Source organism: Colobus angolensis, unplaced genomic scaffold, assembly GCF_000951035.1.
Source record: "Colobus angolensis palliatus isolate OR3802 unplaced genomic scaffold, Cang.pa_1.0 Scaffold179, whole genome shotgun sequence".
Taxonomy (NCBI): domain Eukaryota; kingdom Metazoa; phylum Chordata; class Mammalia; order Primates; family Cercopithecidae; genus Colobus; species Colobus angolensis.
In genome coordinates, this window is record NW_012114921.1 from 4,537,785 (window position 1) to 4,553,087 (window position 15,303).

Sequence of the window (15,303 nt, forward strand, 5' to 3'; positions counted from 1 at the left end):
CAGAGAATGTCTGCAAAGGGCCCGTCCAGTGGATGACCCATAGTAGGTGTGGAGTAAACGCAGCTTCCTAGCAGCTGAATCACCTGGAGATTTTAAACCCTCTCAGGTTTAGCAGCCAAGAGCCATCCCTGGATGCAGGGATTTCAGGTGATTAAGCAGAAGGAGCTTCTCCAAATTCAGGTTTAAACTGGTGGGGAGCATTCACTGAGCCTGTCTTTTGGACTGTGTCCCAGGCTGTGAGGAGCAGACAAAGCCAGATAAAGTCACTGCCTCTGAGTCATCCATACTTTCGTGGACAGCCAGATGTGTAAGGAGCTGATGGCAATTCTAGGCGGATGATAAAGGTATATTACTGGAGTTTGAACCTATCCCTGTGGGATTCCAAAGGAGACAGCAATTCATTCTAACTGGGAAGATCAGGAAAAATTAAAACAAGGCATTGAGTTTGTAAATCAAGTAAGATATTGAAAGAGAAGATCGACATGGCTTTCTGGAAGACCGAACAGCCTAAACAAAGGCGGAGGACAGTAGATAGGAATGCTGGATATTTCTGGCACCTGTATCAAAAGGGTTTACATTAAAGTGTCCATTTGTGCATTTTACCTATCTATGAGCTTCAATCTGTACTTTTATTCTATTTTACTGAAGACTTTCAGTATAAAACTACAGAAATCACAAGTGCTAGTGGACACTGACTGCCTTTCCACTTAGAAGAGAGGCTCCACTAGGCAAATACAGAATCAATACCATGCCTTTGTGTGAGGCCTTTCAATTTTTCTCTCCAGCAGTTGATGCGCTCTCTATAGTTACTAACTGCATTTCCTGTCCTGCAAGCCCCAGATGTGGAAACTGAGGCCTGCTGCAGTCAAATAACTTGTTTGGTTGGAATGGCTGGTAAGTAGTAGAGCTGGACCTAGAAGTCCAGTTTTCTGACTGTAAACCCTATGCAGACCGTGCTGCCTCTAAAAGCCCTCCTCCCATGTCCCTTTGCCCCATACCTGAGGCTCAGAGCAAACGAGGGCCACGTTGCCCTTCTGTCTGCAGCGTGCCTCTGCCCCTGCTCCCAGCCACTCCCAGCAAAGCCTAAGCTGATGTAAGAGCACACACAAATACGGCAGCACACACAAATCAAGAGTTTGCCTTGTGCCAGGCAGGTGCTATTCTGAGTGTTACATGTGTTTCCTCATTTAATCTTCTCAAGAGTCTTACTTATCCAGTAAGTATTTGTTAAGTGCAAACAGGGGCACCATGCTGTTTTTATTTCCATTTCCACAGATGAGAAACTGAGGCCATGAAGGTTAAATGATATGTCCAAAGCCAGATCCCTAGTGAGAGAAAGAGACAGGACTCACACCCAGAGCCCATCCTCTCCTCATTGTGCTCTACCCTTCCCATAGCTGGGGGGCATTTAGGGGAGGGGTTCACCCTTCTGAACAGAGGATGCAAGTAGCTCCTTGCTAAAGAAAGAAACTAGACAGGGCACAGTGGCTCGCGCTTGTAATCCTAGCATTTTGGGAGGCCAAGGCGGGCAGATCACTCAAGGCCAGGAGTCTGAGAATAGCCTGGCCAACATGGTGAAACGCTGTCTCTTACTAGCAGTAAAACAGTAAAAATCAGCTGGGAATGGTGGCACACGCCTGTAATCTCAGCAACTTGAGAGGCTGAGGCAAGGGAATCGCTGGAGCCTGGGAGGCAGAGGCTGCAGTGAGCCTGGGCAATGGAGTGAAACTCTGTCTCAAAATAAATAAATAAATAAACAAACAAACTTATTTTCTTATGAAAGAAAAATGAATGTCCATCCGTCTGTCCTGCCCCATGTGCTGTGCCAGCACTGCCATGCACATGTGCATTGACTGGGGTGGTGGTCTGCACCCAAAGTGCTTCAGGACTGGGGCCAACAGGAGGCCACATTGTGAACGTCGGGAGACCTCAAAACCTGTTGCTTATTGAGCAACAGCACCTCGTAGTATCTGATTCTGCTGTTCTCCAGGCTTGTAACATTTCACTTTGGAGAAAGCCCTTCCTGCTGGCATGTGGCAGGCAGCTAGATTGATCATGCCCTTGAGCCCACAGTGAGATTTTGTTCACAGCCTCCAGTGGGAAAGAAAAAATGCCAGTATCATTAATTGTAGTGTGGCCTCCATTTCATCACATTGTCTCAAATTTTACCACTCAGATCATCTGTAGAATTGTGTAGGAAAACGTATTCCTCAGACCCCTGTGTGTGTCTCAGCCTGTGTGTGGCACTGTGTATAGAAGCACACATTTGATTCCAACTGTGTTTGCAAAAAGGGTATTTGAGAGGAGATGGAGTAGGAGGGTAGCAAAACTTTAAATGAAAATTGTAGGATAATTAGCATTTTTCTTTACCTAGAAGTTGAAAATTCTTCTTTTCCACCTTGTTTATGTCTTCTGACTTTTCTGTAGTGCAGTAAGTCTATTAAATAGCACTATATATACACCTAATTGCTGAGGTCTGAGACTGTGTGGGTGGTTTCACATATAAATCTTTGCATCAGTCTGTGTATTAAATACAGACTGTATTACATTAGGACATTTGGGTGTTCTTTCATTCATTAACTATTAAGCAATATAATAATAATGCCTTATATTTTCAATATACTTTATAATCTCTAAGGAATCCTCATTAAATTTAATTCTTACAAGAGCCTGGGAGATGGTTTTCTATTATTTCCATTTCGACAGATGAAAAAACTAAGAGTTAGGTTGGTTAAGTGACTTCGCTGTTGATGCACAGCTGGTAAGGGCCAGAGCTGGGAGCCTGGCTGTGTGTCTACGGATCTGTTCCACTGGGTACTAAGCCTGGTAGAAAAACCAGCAAGGGACGGGAAGCACAGGTACGCATACCATGAGGGCAGTGTTTATGGGAGAGGGGCAGAAATAATAAGGGCCCAGAGCTGGGGGCAGTGGCCACTTTTGGCTGGGAGTGATGGTGGAAATCCTTACAGAAAAGTCAATATTTGAAGTACGTCTTGAAGGATGGGGGAGTTTTTTCTTAATAGAGAAGGTGGTGACCGTTTGAGCAGAGGGCATCGTATCAGCAAAAGCATGGAGGCTGGACAGGCAGGCAGGCTCGAGGGATAGAGAAATCCACACAGAGTGAGACTCCTGAGCAGGCAGAAGTAACATAGACCATTGAATATTGTGTTCAACACACATTTAAAATGCTCTTTTAACATTGTTTCCGTGCTGAAGAGATATTATGTCAAGTGTCTATTCTCTGGAAAATACTGCCAACAAAATTTGAGTAAAAAGGTAGGTCGATATAACAATGAGATTGGCAATGTTGGTTTTTGTTTTTGTTTTTGTTTTTGTTTTCCATTTTTAACATTTCCACGGCTTGATACCTAATCAGAAAAGCAGTGTGGTATAGTGATTGGGGGCAGGTTCAATCTGGACTTAACTCAGATCTGAATTTGATCTCTACCTCTAATTAGACGGTAACGTGGGACAAGTTGATAGACCTCTTTAAGCCTCAGTTTCCTCATCTTACAAATGAGAGTAATAGCAACACTTACCTCATTGGGCTTTGTGAGGATTAAATGATCCTGTTTCTAAAACACTCAGCACAGTGCTCGGTACAGCATAGCTTCCAAGTAATGTCTATGGCTGTTAACATTATCATCATCATGGTCCCTGGAATTCCTTACTGCCTTAAGCTTCTTAGTTGTAGTCAAAGACTAAACCAAACCAAAGGTCTGTGTGTAATCAAAGAAGAAGCAGAGGTAACTCACATGTAAGTGCCTTGCTCTATGCACAGATAAAGGCGGGGGGCAGGAAAATATGATATGGTCCCCAAGAACTGGAAAATACCCGTGGGACTGGAGACTGGGATGCTGTAGGGAGTAAAGGAGGGACATCAAACACTCTGTTCTGTGCGATTTTAAAGTGCTATTTCAAAATGTTTCTCATTATAAAGAAATATTATCCCAAGTTACAAATCCGGGTGGCAGGCTCCACGTTGAGCTGTCTGCCCTCATTCCTCTTGCTGAAGTGAATGATCCAAAGGGAAAAGGCCTCTCCTAATAATACATACACAAATTAAAACTCCATTTGAGGTACAGTGGGGACCACCTCCTAATTGACTTTGATCATGAAAAAAATCAGTTGCACGGCTGGCGTGCCAAAGAAAATCAGAAGACAGGAGGGTTGCTCTATACAGCCAAGGAGCGCTACATTTTCTAGTAGCTATGGGAATGGAGCATAGCAACAAGCACCTTCTCCTTGTATGAGCTCCCAAGCACTAACCAAACACACGTTTCTCTCTCCTGCCTCATTTGATCGTTAGCACAGGTGAGGAATGGGATGATGCGTCTCAGGTGAAAGGCTGGTGCTTTGCAAGTTGGAATACTTTTATATGGACACTTCAGATAGCATTGGGAATGGTGTCATCATGGACACAAGGGCCACAAAAATGGAATGTGATGATGGCACACTCAGGAAATAACAGGCACCGTCCCAGACCTGGCGGTGGTGTGTTGTACCACCCAAAGGGCAATGCTGACTCCTCACAGCAGCAGAGCAGTTTGAACAGGCAGGAGATCCTTTGGGTGCGGTGATCACTGCGTCACTAGTGAGGCCTGAATTGAAGGGCAGATGGTGGGCGTCGTACTAGGTTTAAGCGCCCCTTCTGTGTGGAGCCGCTTCCTTGAACGCTTGCCCAGTTGATAGTGATTTGACAGAAGCTGCATTTTTATCCTGATGAGGATGAAATGGAAGCCTGTCCTTTGCTTCCTTGATGACAGTGTGACAAGAACTTCATATCTGGCATCACTGGGATCTGCTTTTGGATCTTGGCACTGCTATGTTGAATGGTACAATTGTAGACAATTCTGGATCCTGGGTTTTCTAGAGATAGAAAATTAAAGTAGTAATATCTACTACTTATCTCTGTTTTGAGGCACCTAATCTGTAAAATGGGGTTACTAATACTATCTAACTTAAAGAGTTGTGAGTTTGAATGACATAATAAATGTGAATCCTTCAGCATTGTATCATGCACAAGGTAAAATTTTAATAAGTAGGAGCTGTTATTGATTTAATAATATTCCTCTGTCTCCTTCCTTTCCTTGCTTTCTTCTTCATCCCTTTGGACCAGGTTCTGGGGAGCAGAAATGGCCAGAATAATCCCTGCTCTAAAGGAAGGGCTGCTTGATGGCCTGACATGGCCTGTGCTGTGGGTTCATTCCCCTTACCTTAGACCCAAGGAGATGGTTCCCTTCACCTGGGAAGCAGTGCCTGATGGAAGAACAAGCAATGAGGATGGCTGTCCTGCTCTGGACACGATTTTCTGTTGTGATTAATGTAATAACAGGGTCACTTCGTGGGAAGAGCTTTGAATTAGAAGTCTGAAGAACTGGGCTTAGCTCATTCCCAGGCCCTGACACAAAGGCGCTAATCAAGCCTGAGTTTCTTCATCTGTGCAGTGAGTGGGTTGGTAGGTACCTGGGACCTGAGATGTCAGTCATAGCAATATCCCCTAACACCAGAACAAAAACTCAGGCTTCTCACTCCCCAGGTCCTGATATGGTCTTACTTCATTTTTCAGTGAAAACCTTGATACACAATGAAGATGATGTTGATGCCAACAGAGAGCTCCCATCCAGTAATTCATGCCAGTAAATACCAAGCACCATGAGGAGCTCATAAAGAACATCACTTCTTTTAATCTCCACAACTCTCAAAGCTAGGTATCATTATCACCATCTTATAGATGGGGAAACAGAGGCTCAAAAGAGTAAAGTCATCATGTAACTGTTCACATCAGAACCAGAAAAGGAACACAGGTCTCTGGCTCCAGAGGCTGTGCTCACAACCACTGCCCTTCACTGCCATTTTCTTGACTTGGGAACCAGCACAATGTGGGGAGTCTGGCAGGGAGAGGTCAGGTAACTGGGCTGAGGTTAGTCCAAAGGTTGGTGGGAGGTGGCCAACTCCTAAATTAGTTATATACGGAAGAGGTCTTAGTAGAGCCCACCAGGGGAAAGGTGCCCAGAAAACACACCTTTCTTATTCTATTACTGCAATAATAGCCATTTGTTCTGTACAAATTAGATTTCAGTTCCAGTTCCCCTATAGTTTGCCTTGTCACCAGTTTTCAGTGCCCTCCAGTTAAGGTGACATTCCTCCTCTGTATTGGTGGTGGGCTCACCTGTTCCCTGCCTCCGTGGCTGACTGCACCTGATCCTCTGGCTCAGGACCAACTCCACCATGATTTACAGAAACATTGAGCAGCGCCCGTGAATCCTTGCTGAAAGGCCTGTTTCCCTATAACTTTGCATGGCACAGACGAATGATTAACTGTGCCAGAATCCACTCTCCAGAAAACACTTAATTTGGGAGTGAGACACAGTAGCCCTGATTATTGCTGTCAAGTTTATCCAGAGACAGGAGGAAAAGCAGTATATTTACTTGATTAAAAATTACCCCCACATAGTCACCAGTGGGATCCTGACAGGCTGTTTTATAGCAATTATGCTTTTAAAAGATGTTTCATCTATTGGACAGATATCTCTGGTTCCCATCCCCAAAGTCTATCAGCTAATGGGAGCAGGTGAGGGCCCTCAATTTAAAGAAATTGACAACTAGCATGGAAGGGAACTAATGGGGAACATATAGAAAGAAGAAAAAGGCGATGTCACAGAGCTAGCTTAAAGTTTTCAGTAGATATAGAAAGTAGGGAAATCAGCATAGCAAAATGACACTGATGATACAACTGCCATTTACTGAGCTCCTGGTATGTACCAGGCATAGTTCCAAGCAAATTACATTATCTCATTCAATCCTTTGAGGTAGATATTATCAGCTTCATTTTACAAGTGAGGAAACTGAGATTCAGACAGGCTAAGTACTTTGCCCAAAGTCACAAAACCAGTAACTCAGCAAGCTCTGAGTGCTTTTACAGAAAGACCCAAACGCAGACTGACTGTGCCTGTGGCAAGTTGCTTACTGGCATCTACATGGTTTTTGTTTGTGGGGATCAGGCGCTGGTCAGGCAGTCAGGATATGAAAGGACGGGGGCCCAGGCTTTGTCCCTGAGAAAAAAGCCTTTTAACAAACTCCATGAAAAGAGCAAATCTGGCTATGCTGTCAGTGAAAGCTTTGCCTTAAAATCTTTTTTAAAATTGTAGTTTTCAGGCATTGTAACTCATCACCAGGGTGATGTGCCAGGAGGGGAACCTGGGCTTTGGAACCAGTCAGATCTGTTTTTAGATCTGGGTTCAAATTTGGCCTAGTACTTCCTATCTGTGTGTCTTTGGGCTGGCTGAGGAGCCTTTCCTAGCCTCCAGTTTCTTCATTTGTCAAATGAGTTTCTCAAGATTCATGAAAAGATTGAATGAGAGAGCATATATAATTCCTCATGTATGGGGTCAGACACAAGGCAAAAGCTCAAAGTCAGGACCCCTCCCCCATGCTGTATCATCCTTCTCTTCTACCTATTGCTTCTGACACTAAGTTTTTTAACACTGATGCACTGAAATGAGTTTGGAAACTAGAAATAATCCTGCTGCTGTAATTCAAATCCTGATGTCATTTTTACGTATTTCTTTACAAATTGTTTCTCATATGCATACATGGTTTTGCAGAGATGCAGTCAGGAAACACATGCAATTTTGTGCCCTGCCTTTTCTTTTCCTTAACATTGTATCTTAAGCATTTTCCTGCATTGCTGTTTATCATAGTTTTTTTTGTAATGATTGCCTTCTACTCCATGCTGTACCTGTACCGTAAGTTCGCTAAGTCGTGATCTCCTATTTGTAGACATCGAGTTTGCTTCCAATTTTTTTATGTTATCCTGCCGTGTACATCTTGTGTATACAGTTTCTTGGTTTGGAACTTTTAAATGTGGTGGCTTTGTAGCAGAACCAGGAAGATAACCTAGGGAATGAAAGCCTGTCGTTTCTGTTGTTATTATTTTATCTTTTTAGTTTTCCCCCCATTAGAGGACCATAAGTCAAAGAACCCCAGTGACTTTTATTTCATAGAAATATTCATTTAAAAAAAAAAAGAAAGAAAATACCTGAGCACTAATATAAAACAGAAAAGTGGGAAGCTGTGTGGTTGGGTTGGTTCCCATTGCCTTTTGAAACCAAAAATGCCACTCGAATCAATAGTTCCTTGTGGTTATAAAGGTGTCTAGTCACTCCCTGGAGCTACTAATGTACAGATGCAAGTGGGTTCGTGCGTTCCGTTTTTGGAAGGGAAGTGTGCGTTGTGACAGCAGAAACTCTCCTGTACTGATATTGGTGACTCCTGCATAATTACTTTGTTAATTGCCTCCTGCTGGCCGGGTGCTGGGGGAGCCTTCAATGTCTGAACATCTATGGAGCCTTTCTTTAAAATGTCAGGATAGAGTTTGCACTTTCTGAGCCATCTCTCATGTCTCACTGGGCAGGAAAAGGCGACGGGGAAAATGTCAGCCCTGGGATGAGATTGACCAGAGCCAAGAGAATCAGAACTTCCCCCACCTTGGCTCTTGGCTTTTAGAAATCATTAACATTTCAGCATGGGTGATCTTGTGAACCAGCTACCTTTCCACAGCCTTTTTCTGAACTCCTTAGCATCTTTTCACCTTTTCATTGAATTACAAACTAGTCTAGCGGGAAAACCAGTATCAAGTTGCTTATCTAGGTCACTTTGAGTGTACTTGAGGAAGGTTTTGCACAAGAGTTATAAATACACACTGCAGAGTATCGCATAGATAATCCAGTGATGTACCACAGATGATGTGTAGTTACCGTTCATTCTTCAGGGAACATGGAATACGGTGGTTATAATTTGCATTGTTTCAGTGGCCTGGTCTATCCTTAGCAGGCTGGGGAGAACCGTTTATATTTTTTTAGCTTTTTTTTTTCCTTTTTTTTTTTTTAAATCTATGGCTCTGTCTTCCAAATCATTTGGATAACATGCATTCGGCTGCTATACACAGCTTTAAATGAGGATTGCTGTGGGCCAGGGAAATATTTATCATCACTATCAGCTCCCCCTCCCTAAATATTTATTTCAGATTTTATTTTGCTGCTGGCTTTATGCTGCCCATATTTTATCTTCTATTTAAAATAAAATACGTAAAAGAAGAAGCTTGGTTTGGGAGCACAGGGTCCTGAGTTTTAAACTTGCCTCAAATTTCTACCAGCTCTGTGGTCTCGGGTAACTTTCTTTACTTCTCTGAGTAAATCAGAATATATCACTATAGCTCTATTTCTATTCTACTTCCATTCTCCAGTAATGCTTTTTCAACCTAGTTTTATATGAGGATGAAACTGAATAATATAAATAAAGCACTTGGCATGTAGTGTCATTCAAATAATACTAATTTTTGTGTTATGATTTTGATTATTACAAAGGATAAAGAAGAGTGGCCGCTCGATCATATGTATTTCATGGGCTGACTCTGACTGAGAATGTGCTGTGTCCTTTGGAAAGGGGAGAGCAGAGCAAACTACTTCTCTCCCTTCCTCTCCCGGCTCCCATAACCCAGGACTATAGAATTAACCACCCGCCTAACAATACAGTAAAAGAATGAAAGGGTCACTAGCATAACTTATATTTAAAACCTTGGATCACAGATTAAATATCCCCTTTATTCTGGCTTTAAAATGACTTTGCTCTATTCTCACTCATTTGTGGGAGCTAAAAATCAAAACAATTGAATTCATGGAGATAGAGAATAGAAGGATGGTTAGCAGAGGTTTGGAAGGCTAGTGGGAGGTTTGGAGAGAGGTGGCATGGTTAACGGTTACCAACAAAAAATAGAATGAATAAAGAACTGTGCTATTTGATAGCACAACAGGGTGACTATAGTCAATAATAATTAAAATTATACATTTTTAAATAACTAAAAGTATAATTGGATTGTTTGTAACACAAAAGATAAATGCTGGAGGGAGGGGATGGATACCCCATTTTCCATCACGTGATTATCATGCATTGCAAGCCTGTTATCAAAATATCTCATGTATCCCGTAAGTATATATACCTTCTATGTGCCAACAAAAATTAAAAATTTTTTAAAAAGATGACATTACTGGATGAACTTCATGTCTCGGAATCTCTGCTTCATCCTGCTCCTTACTTTCCAGGTAGCCATTTCTCAGCCCAACCTCGGTGACCCTGGGTTTCCTTTGCTGCCCACCAGCCTCTGAAGTTAGTTTGGGATGGTTAAATCTCCTGAGAGATTCAGGCTAATTTGGAGTTGAATACAGAGCTTTGCTTTCCCAGATAGTTTTCAGGAGTGCATCTTCCATAGGCCACGGAAACAATTGGCCAGCCTCACAGCTGTGTTGGCCTCTGTGATTGCCAGGGCGACACAGTGGAGAGGAAGGGGTGCCGACACCCGCCCCCGCCCCATGTCTCCCCCACCCTCATAGCTGTGAACTGTCCTGCCCTCATTAACTTCCCTGGGACCCCAGACCTGTTGATGGCTTTCATCTGCAACACTTTTTTCCCTGGCTTATTCCCACCCCTACCCCCAACGCATCTTTTTTTTTTTTTTTTTTTAAGCAAGGACTTATTTGCATCTTGTTAAATATAAAAGAAAGCTGTGACAATAAAAATGTTTCTCTTCACAAAGCTGTGAGAGTTCTATTCATTCTGGGATTAGTTAATTCTCATGACCTTTTAACAAGACAGCGCTATTGCACACTTAGATGAGATAATTGATTCTAATGGGGAAAGAAGCACTGCTCACTTAGCTGCATATATCTGATTTGTCTGTAGCTCAAACAATTATTCCGTTACCTTTGGAGTTGCTAATATATAGATTAAGTAAGAAGGTAAACAGAATTTTGAGCTAATGCAGCCTTGGAAATAGCAGAATATTCACTGCTTCCAGGCAGGTTAACTGTTAAAGTATTATTGTCACCTACATAGGAGGTAGAGGAGAGCGGTGCAAAGCACCTCACCTGGTACTTGGTACCAAAAAAGGTGCTCAATAAATGTCAGTGACTATTGTCGTTATCATTATAAGCAGTACAAATGCAATGAATGGTTATCACATATAGTTATCACACATGTGTACAGTTTGCAAAGCATTTTACCACGTATTACCTCATTAGATACAACAGTGTTTTGAAGCTTTCTATATTCATTGCTCAGATGAGAAGACTGCAGCTAGGCAGTGGCAACTGAGATTCAAAACTAGTTTCTTTCCTCTGGTCCCACACACCTTCTCCTGCACCACAGTAACCAAAGGAAAAACAAAGTGTGGGATCTCGTTGCTTTCACCCGAGCATGGCCTCCTGGCTGAAGCAGACTTGTGTGTGTTCCCCATGGCTTGTGTTCAGACTAGAAGTCAGACGGGTATGCTGTGCTCCAGTCCCCTTGATAGATTTTTTGTGTGTCTTGACGGCAGTCACACAGCCCCTCAAAACCACCAACAGTGATACCTTCATACACTGGGGCCAGGTAACAGAGTTTCCTCTCTATCTCACAGGATCCTGTGTTACTGCCTAAAAAGAGACTTAAAAGCCTTGGAGGCTGATGTACAAAAGGGGGATGTCTTTGTAACACCAAGCCTGCTAGGTACACCAAGCAAGAGGTAGCCTAGCTAAGTGGGCAAGCCTGGGCCTTGACGCCGAGAAGACTGACAGTGCGTGATTTCAGGATAGGAACAGTTTGGGATTCTAGTCTAGACTCTGCCACCTGTTAGGCATTTAATCTTTTGTGTGTTAATTAGTCTTGTTGTGCCTTAGTTTCTCCATCCATAAAATGGGGCTATTAATACCTCATAGGATTATTGTGAGAGTTAAAGGAATTATTGCTTGTAATGCTGTCAGCCTAATGCCTGGCATATCATTAAATACTCAATAAATGATAGTTTTATGACTATCATAATTTTAATTAACCTTCTGAGCCTTAATATGCACCTCTGTAAATTCGATCTGGTGAGGTTGCCATGAGGATGAATATATACAGGTTCTCCCCGCATACTGCCTGTCATACAGTAAATACAATTACTATGGGCCTTCATCTCTCTGAAGATCCTTCCCTGTGTTCTTCTAGCCCCGCTAGCGGGTCAGGCACCCCCTCCTCTACGCCTTCTCGCCCTGCTGAAGAGAATTTGTTATTTGTCTGTCTTCCCTACTTGACTCATTGAAGCAGGGACTCTCTGATTCCATTCTGGCTCTCCAGAATCTGCCATGGAGTGGGCTTTCAGACAGTGTTCACCAAGCAAAGGAGTGAATGCTACATCCAGGGTGCCGTGAGGGTCCAGGGACCTGAATGCTTACTTCGGTGTATGGGGAATTCAGGTGGGCATCAGAAGAGGTGAACCTGGACCACTGACAAAGCCCAAGCCTGGAATCCTAAAATGGGATTTCAGCAGATATTTTGTGCTAGATCACATTTTTGGAGATGAGCTTCCTAGCCTTCTCAAGCATGTATATCTCAAGGGACAATGTTCATTCTTTGACACCTTATGGTCTCTTTCTAGATTGTTTTACAAGACTTTTTAGCAGTTGCTACCTTGGAAAATGTATTTCAAACAGAAATATGTGCACATGGCACAAAATGAAAATGTGCAAAAGGTATACAGTGAAAAGCAAGTTTCCCTCCTACCCCCGATCCATAGTATCTCTATCCTTCATAGGACACAGCTACTGTTACCAGTCTTTCATATTCTACCAGAAATACTTCCTACATTTCCAGGAATTTTTAAACCCAAAGGTAGTATATCAAAAACACTTCTGCATGTTATACTTTTATTTCCACAAAAATACATAAAGAACCTCTTTATTCTTTTTAATGGTTGCATCCAATTTTGTTGTGTGGATTTTACTTACTTTTCTTGCCCCTTATCAGTGGACTGGTTTCTAATATTTTGCTATAACAAATTATGCTGCAGTGAATAACCTTGTATGTACATCATTTAGTACATGTTTAAGTATATCTGGAGAAGGAATTTCTAGAATTGGAAGCTTTATGTCCCAGGATAAAGGGTGTGTGTATGTTAATGTCACTAGCTTTTATCAGATTGCCCTCCATAGATTTTGTACATCATATTCCCACACCAGTAAAGTATGGGAATGCTTGCTTTCCATTCTCTGCCAGTACAGTATATTTTCAACCTTTTTTATCTTTGCCAAACCATATGTGAAAAATAGTATTTCAGAGTCTAACTTACATTTCTTTTACTACGAATAATGCCAAGAGTCTTTTCATATGATTATGAGCTATTTGTATTTCTTATCCTGTAAACTGTTCATATCCAATGCCTATTTTCCTACTGAGTTGTTGGACTTTGCTTATTATTTGTACAAGTTATTTTTGTGTTAAGGAAATTAACATTGTCATACCAATTGCAGTTTTTCCCCCAGATTGTTATTTATCTTTTGAAGCAAAGACCAAGACCTCGTGAGACTCCCCGATCCTGCCTACTCCCAGTTCCACCAGACTGTGAGCCCCCTGAGGGCAGGGTTTGAACCTTGATCCTCTCTGACCCCAGTCTCCTTTGCAGGGCTGGCACTACAAGAGCTCCCTTTTGGGGGCTACTTGTCGAACTGAACTGAATGTCTGTGTTCCCCCACCCTGCCCACCTTTCCCTTATGGCTTGGGAGTCCCGTTTCTGCCTCCAGCAGAAAAAGATGACTTTTCTCATTGCTCACCACAGCCATGCACCTGTTTGGCCTAAACTGGCACCTGCAGCCGATGGAGGGGCAGATGTATGAGATCACGGAGGACACAGCCAGCAGTTGGCCTGTGCCAACCGACGTCTCCCTGTACCCCTCAGGGGGCACTGGCTTAGAGACCCCTGACAGGAAAGGCAAAGGAACCGCAGAAGGTAGGGTTGCTGCGTTGTCCGTGTCGTGAGTCCTCTGTGTCTGCCTCTGAGCTGAGGAGCCCTCCATCACGCGTGTGCGTCCTGTGCCTGGCTCACAGCTCCATGCTCTGGTGCTTCCTCCATCCTTCCACACTCCACGCCAGCTGCCAAGCTGCCAGTCCACCTGTGTCTTCATTGCAGTTCCTTGTCACTGAGAGCTCATGGGGGGCTCAGGCAGGGCTCATGGTGCTCAGCAGAATCCCATCCCATGCCTTGAGGGAAGCATTAGGGGCTTCACACTGCTGGGGTGGCCATCTTTGTGTGGGGTGAGAGGAGCTCTTCTGGGCAAACCTCATGGGACAGATGGGCATCTGTGGGAGCAGGGTATGGGGAGGCAGGTAGATAGGGTGTTGTAATGGAAAGATTCTTGGACTCTTGTGGTTTAATAGAAACACCAGTTCAAGAGGTCTGGCATTTACTAACTCTGTGACCTTGAGCAAGTCACTTATTTGGCTGAGCTTCGGTTTCCTCATCCACAATGATAACAATAATCATTAGTGTTCGTACAGCATGTTTGTTTTAAAATTTTTGTCAAAAACATTTCACATTTAATTCCCACAGAGATCCTATGAGATAAGTATAATTATTTTATAATTATTCTACGTGTAAAAACTAGAATTGGTAAAAGGATTGCACTAATTAAGTGACTTGGCCAGAGTCACACAGCCAGTAAATGGTAGAGTCTGGGATATGAGCCCACGTCTGTGACTCCAGGGCTCTTGCTATCTCCATAAGCTTCCCCACTTGACTTATCCCAAGGTTACAAGACCCTGAAGGAGATGTGGATGTGAAATTCTATTGTACAATGAGACATGGATATTTCCTATCAATGATAGAAATGGTGGTGGCATTGGGTTTGCTGTTCTTGAATGGGATATCCACAGGGCCATGTTCTGAATGTCCTAGAAATATTTCTAACATGCCATGGACACTGTTAGCCAAGAGTGGCACAGACTCACAAAAATCGGCACCCAGAAAGATGTCTGAGCTAATAACTCAGCCTGGTTGTCATTCTGGGCAGTGTGGCGTTCCCTTCTCCTGCACCTCCTATGGCCTGCTTTCTCTCCCTGTGACCCTTCAGTCAGCACATTGACAATAGCTGCCTCTAACCTTCACTGCTTGCATCTTCTTTTCTCTGGTCAAAAGTTAACCTTTGGGTCATAGCATCTGAGCCTCTCTGCCCTTGCAAGGATTTGCCTTCCTGGCACCAGTTTGTTTAACAGGGTGGCATATACTTAGTCAGAGTATCTACTCATGACCTCTGAAATGAGGATCCTGAGGGCCAAAGTCAACTCTTGGCTTCTGGTCATCTTTAAGGGAAGTGGGAACTGGAATCATTTCCACACAGAGCCCCTGCCCACTATTTTGAGGGACAAAGCCAGTCCTCTCATTTGCAAAGATTTTAAGTCTTAAAATGCTAAATAATGTACACTTTCTTTGCTTCTTAATAGGATATGGAGGGA

At 43.1% G+C, this 15,303-nt stretch overlaps 1 protein-coding gene across 1 annotated transcript in view; it reads left to right on the top strand.

Annotated features, from left to right (window-relative positions):
• The window catches only part of TENM4 (teneurin transmembrane protein 4), a 787,916-nt gene that overhangs the window by 566,678 nt on the left and 205,935 nt on the right, over positions 1-15,303 (top strand). Inside the window, exon 10 of the mRNA XM_011938905.1 lies at positions 13,631-13,801. Within this exon, the coding sequence (XP_011794295.1) occupies positions 13,631-13,801 (171 nt within the window). The remainder of the gene's footprint in view (positions 1-13,630; positions 13,802-15,303) is intronic.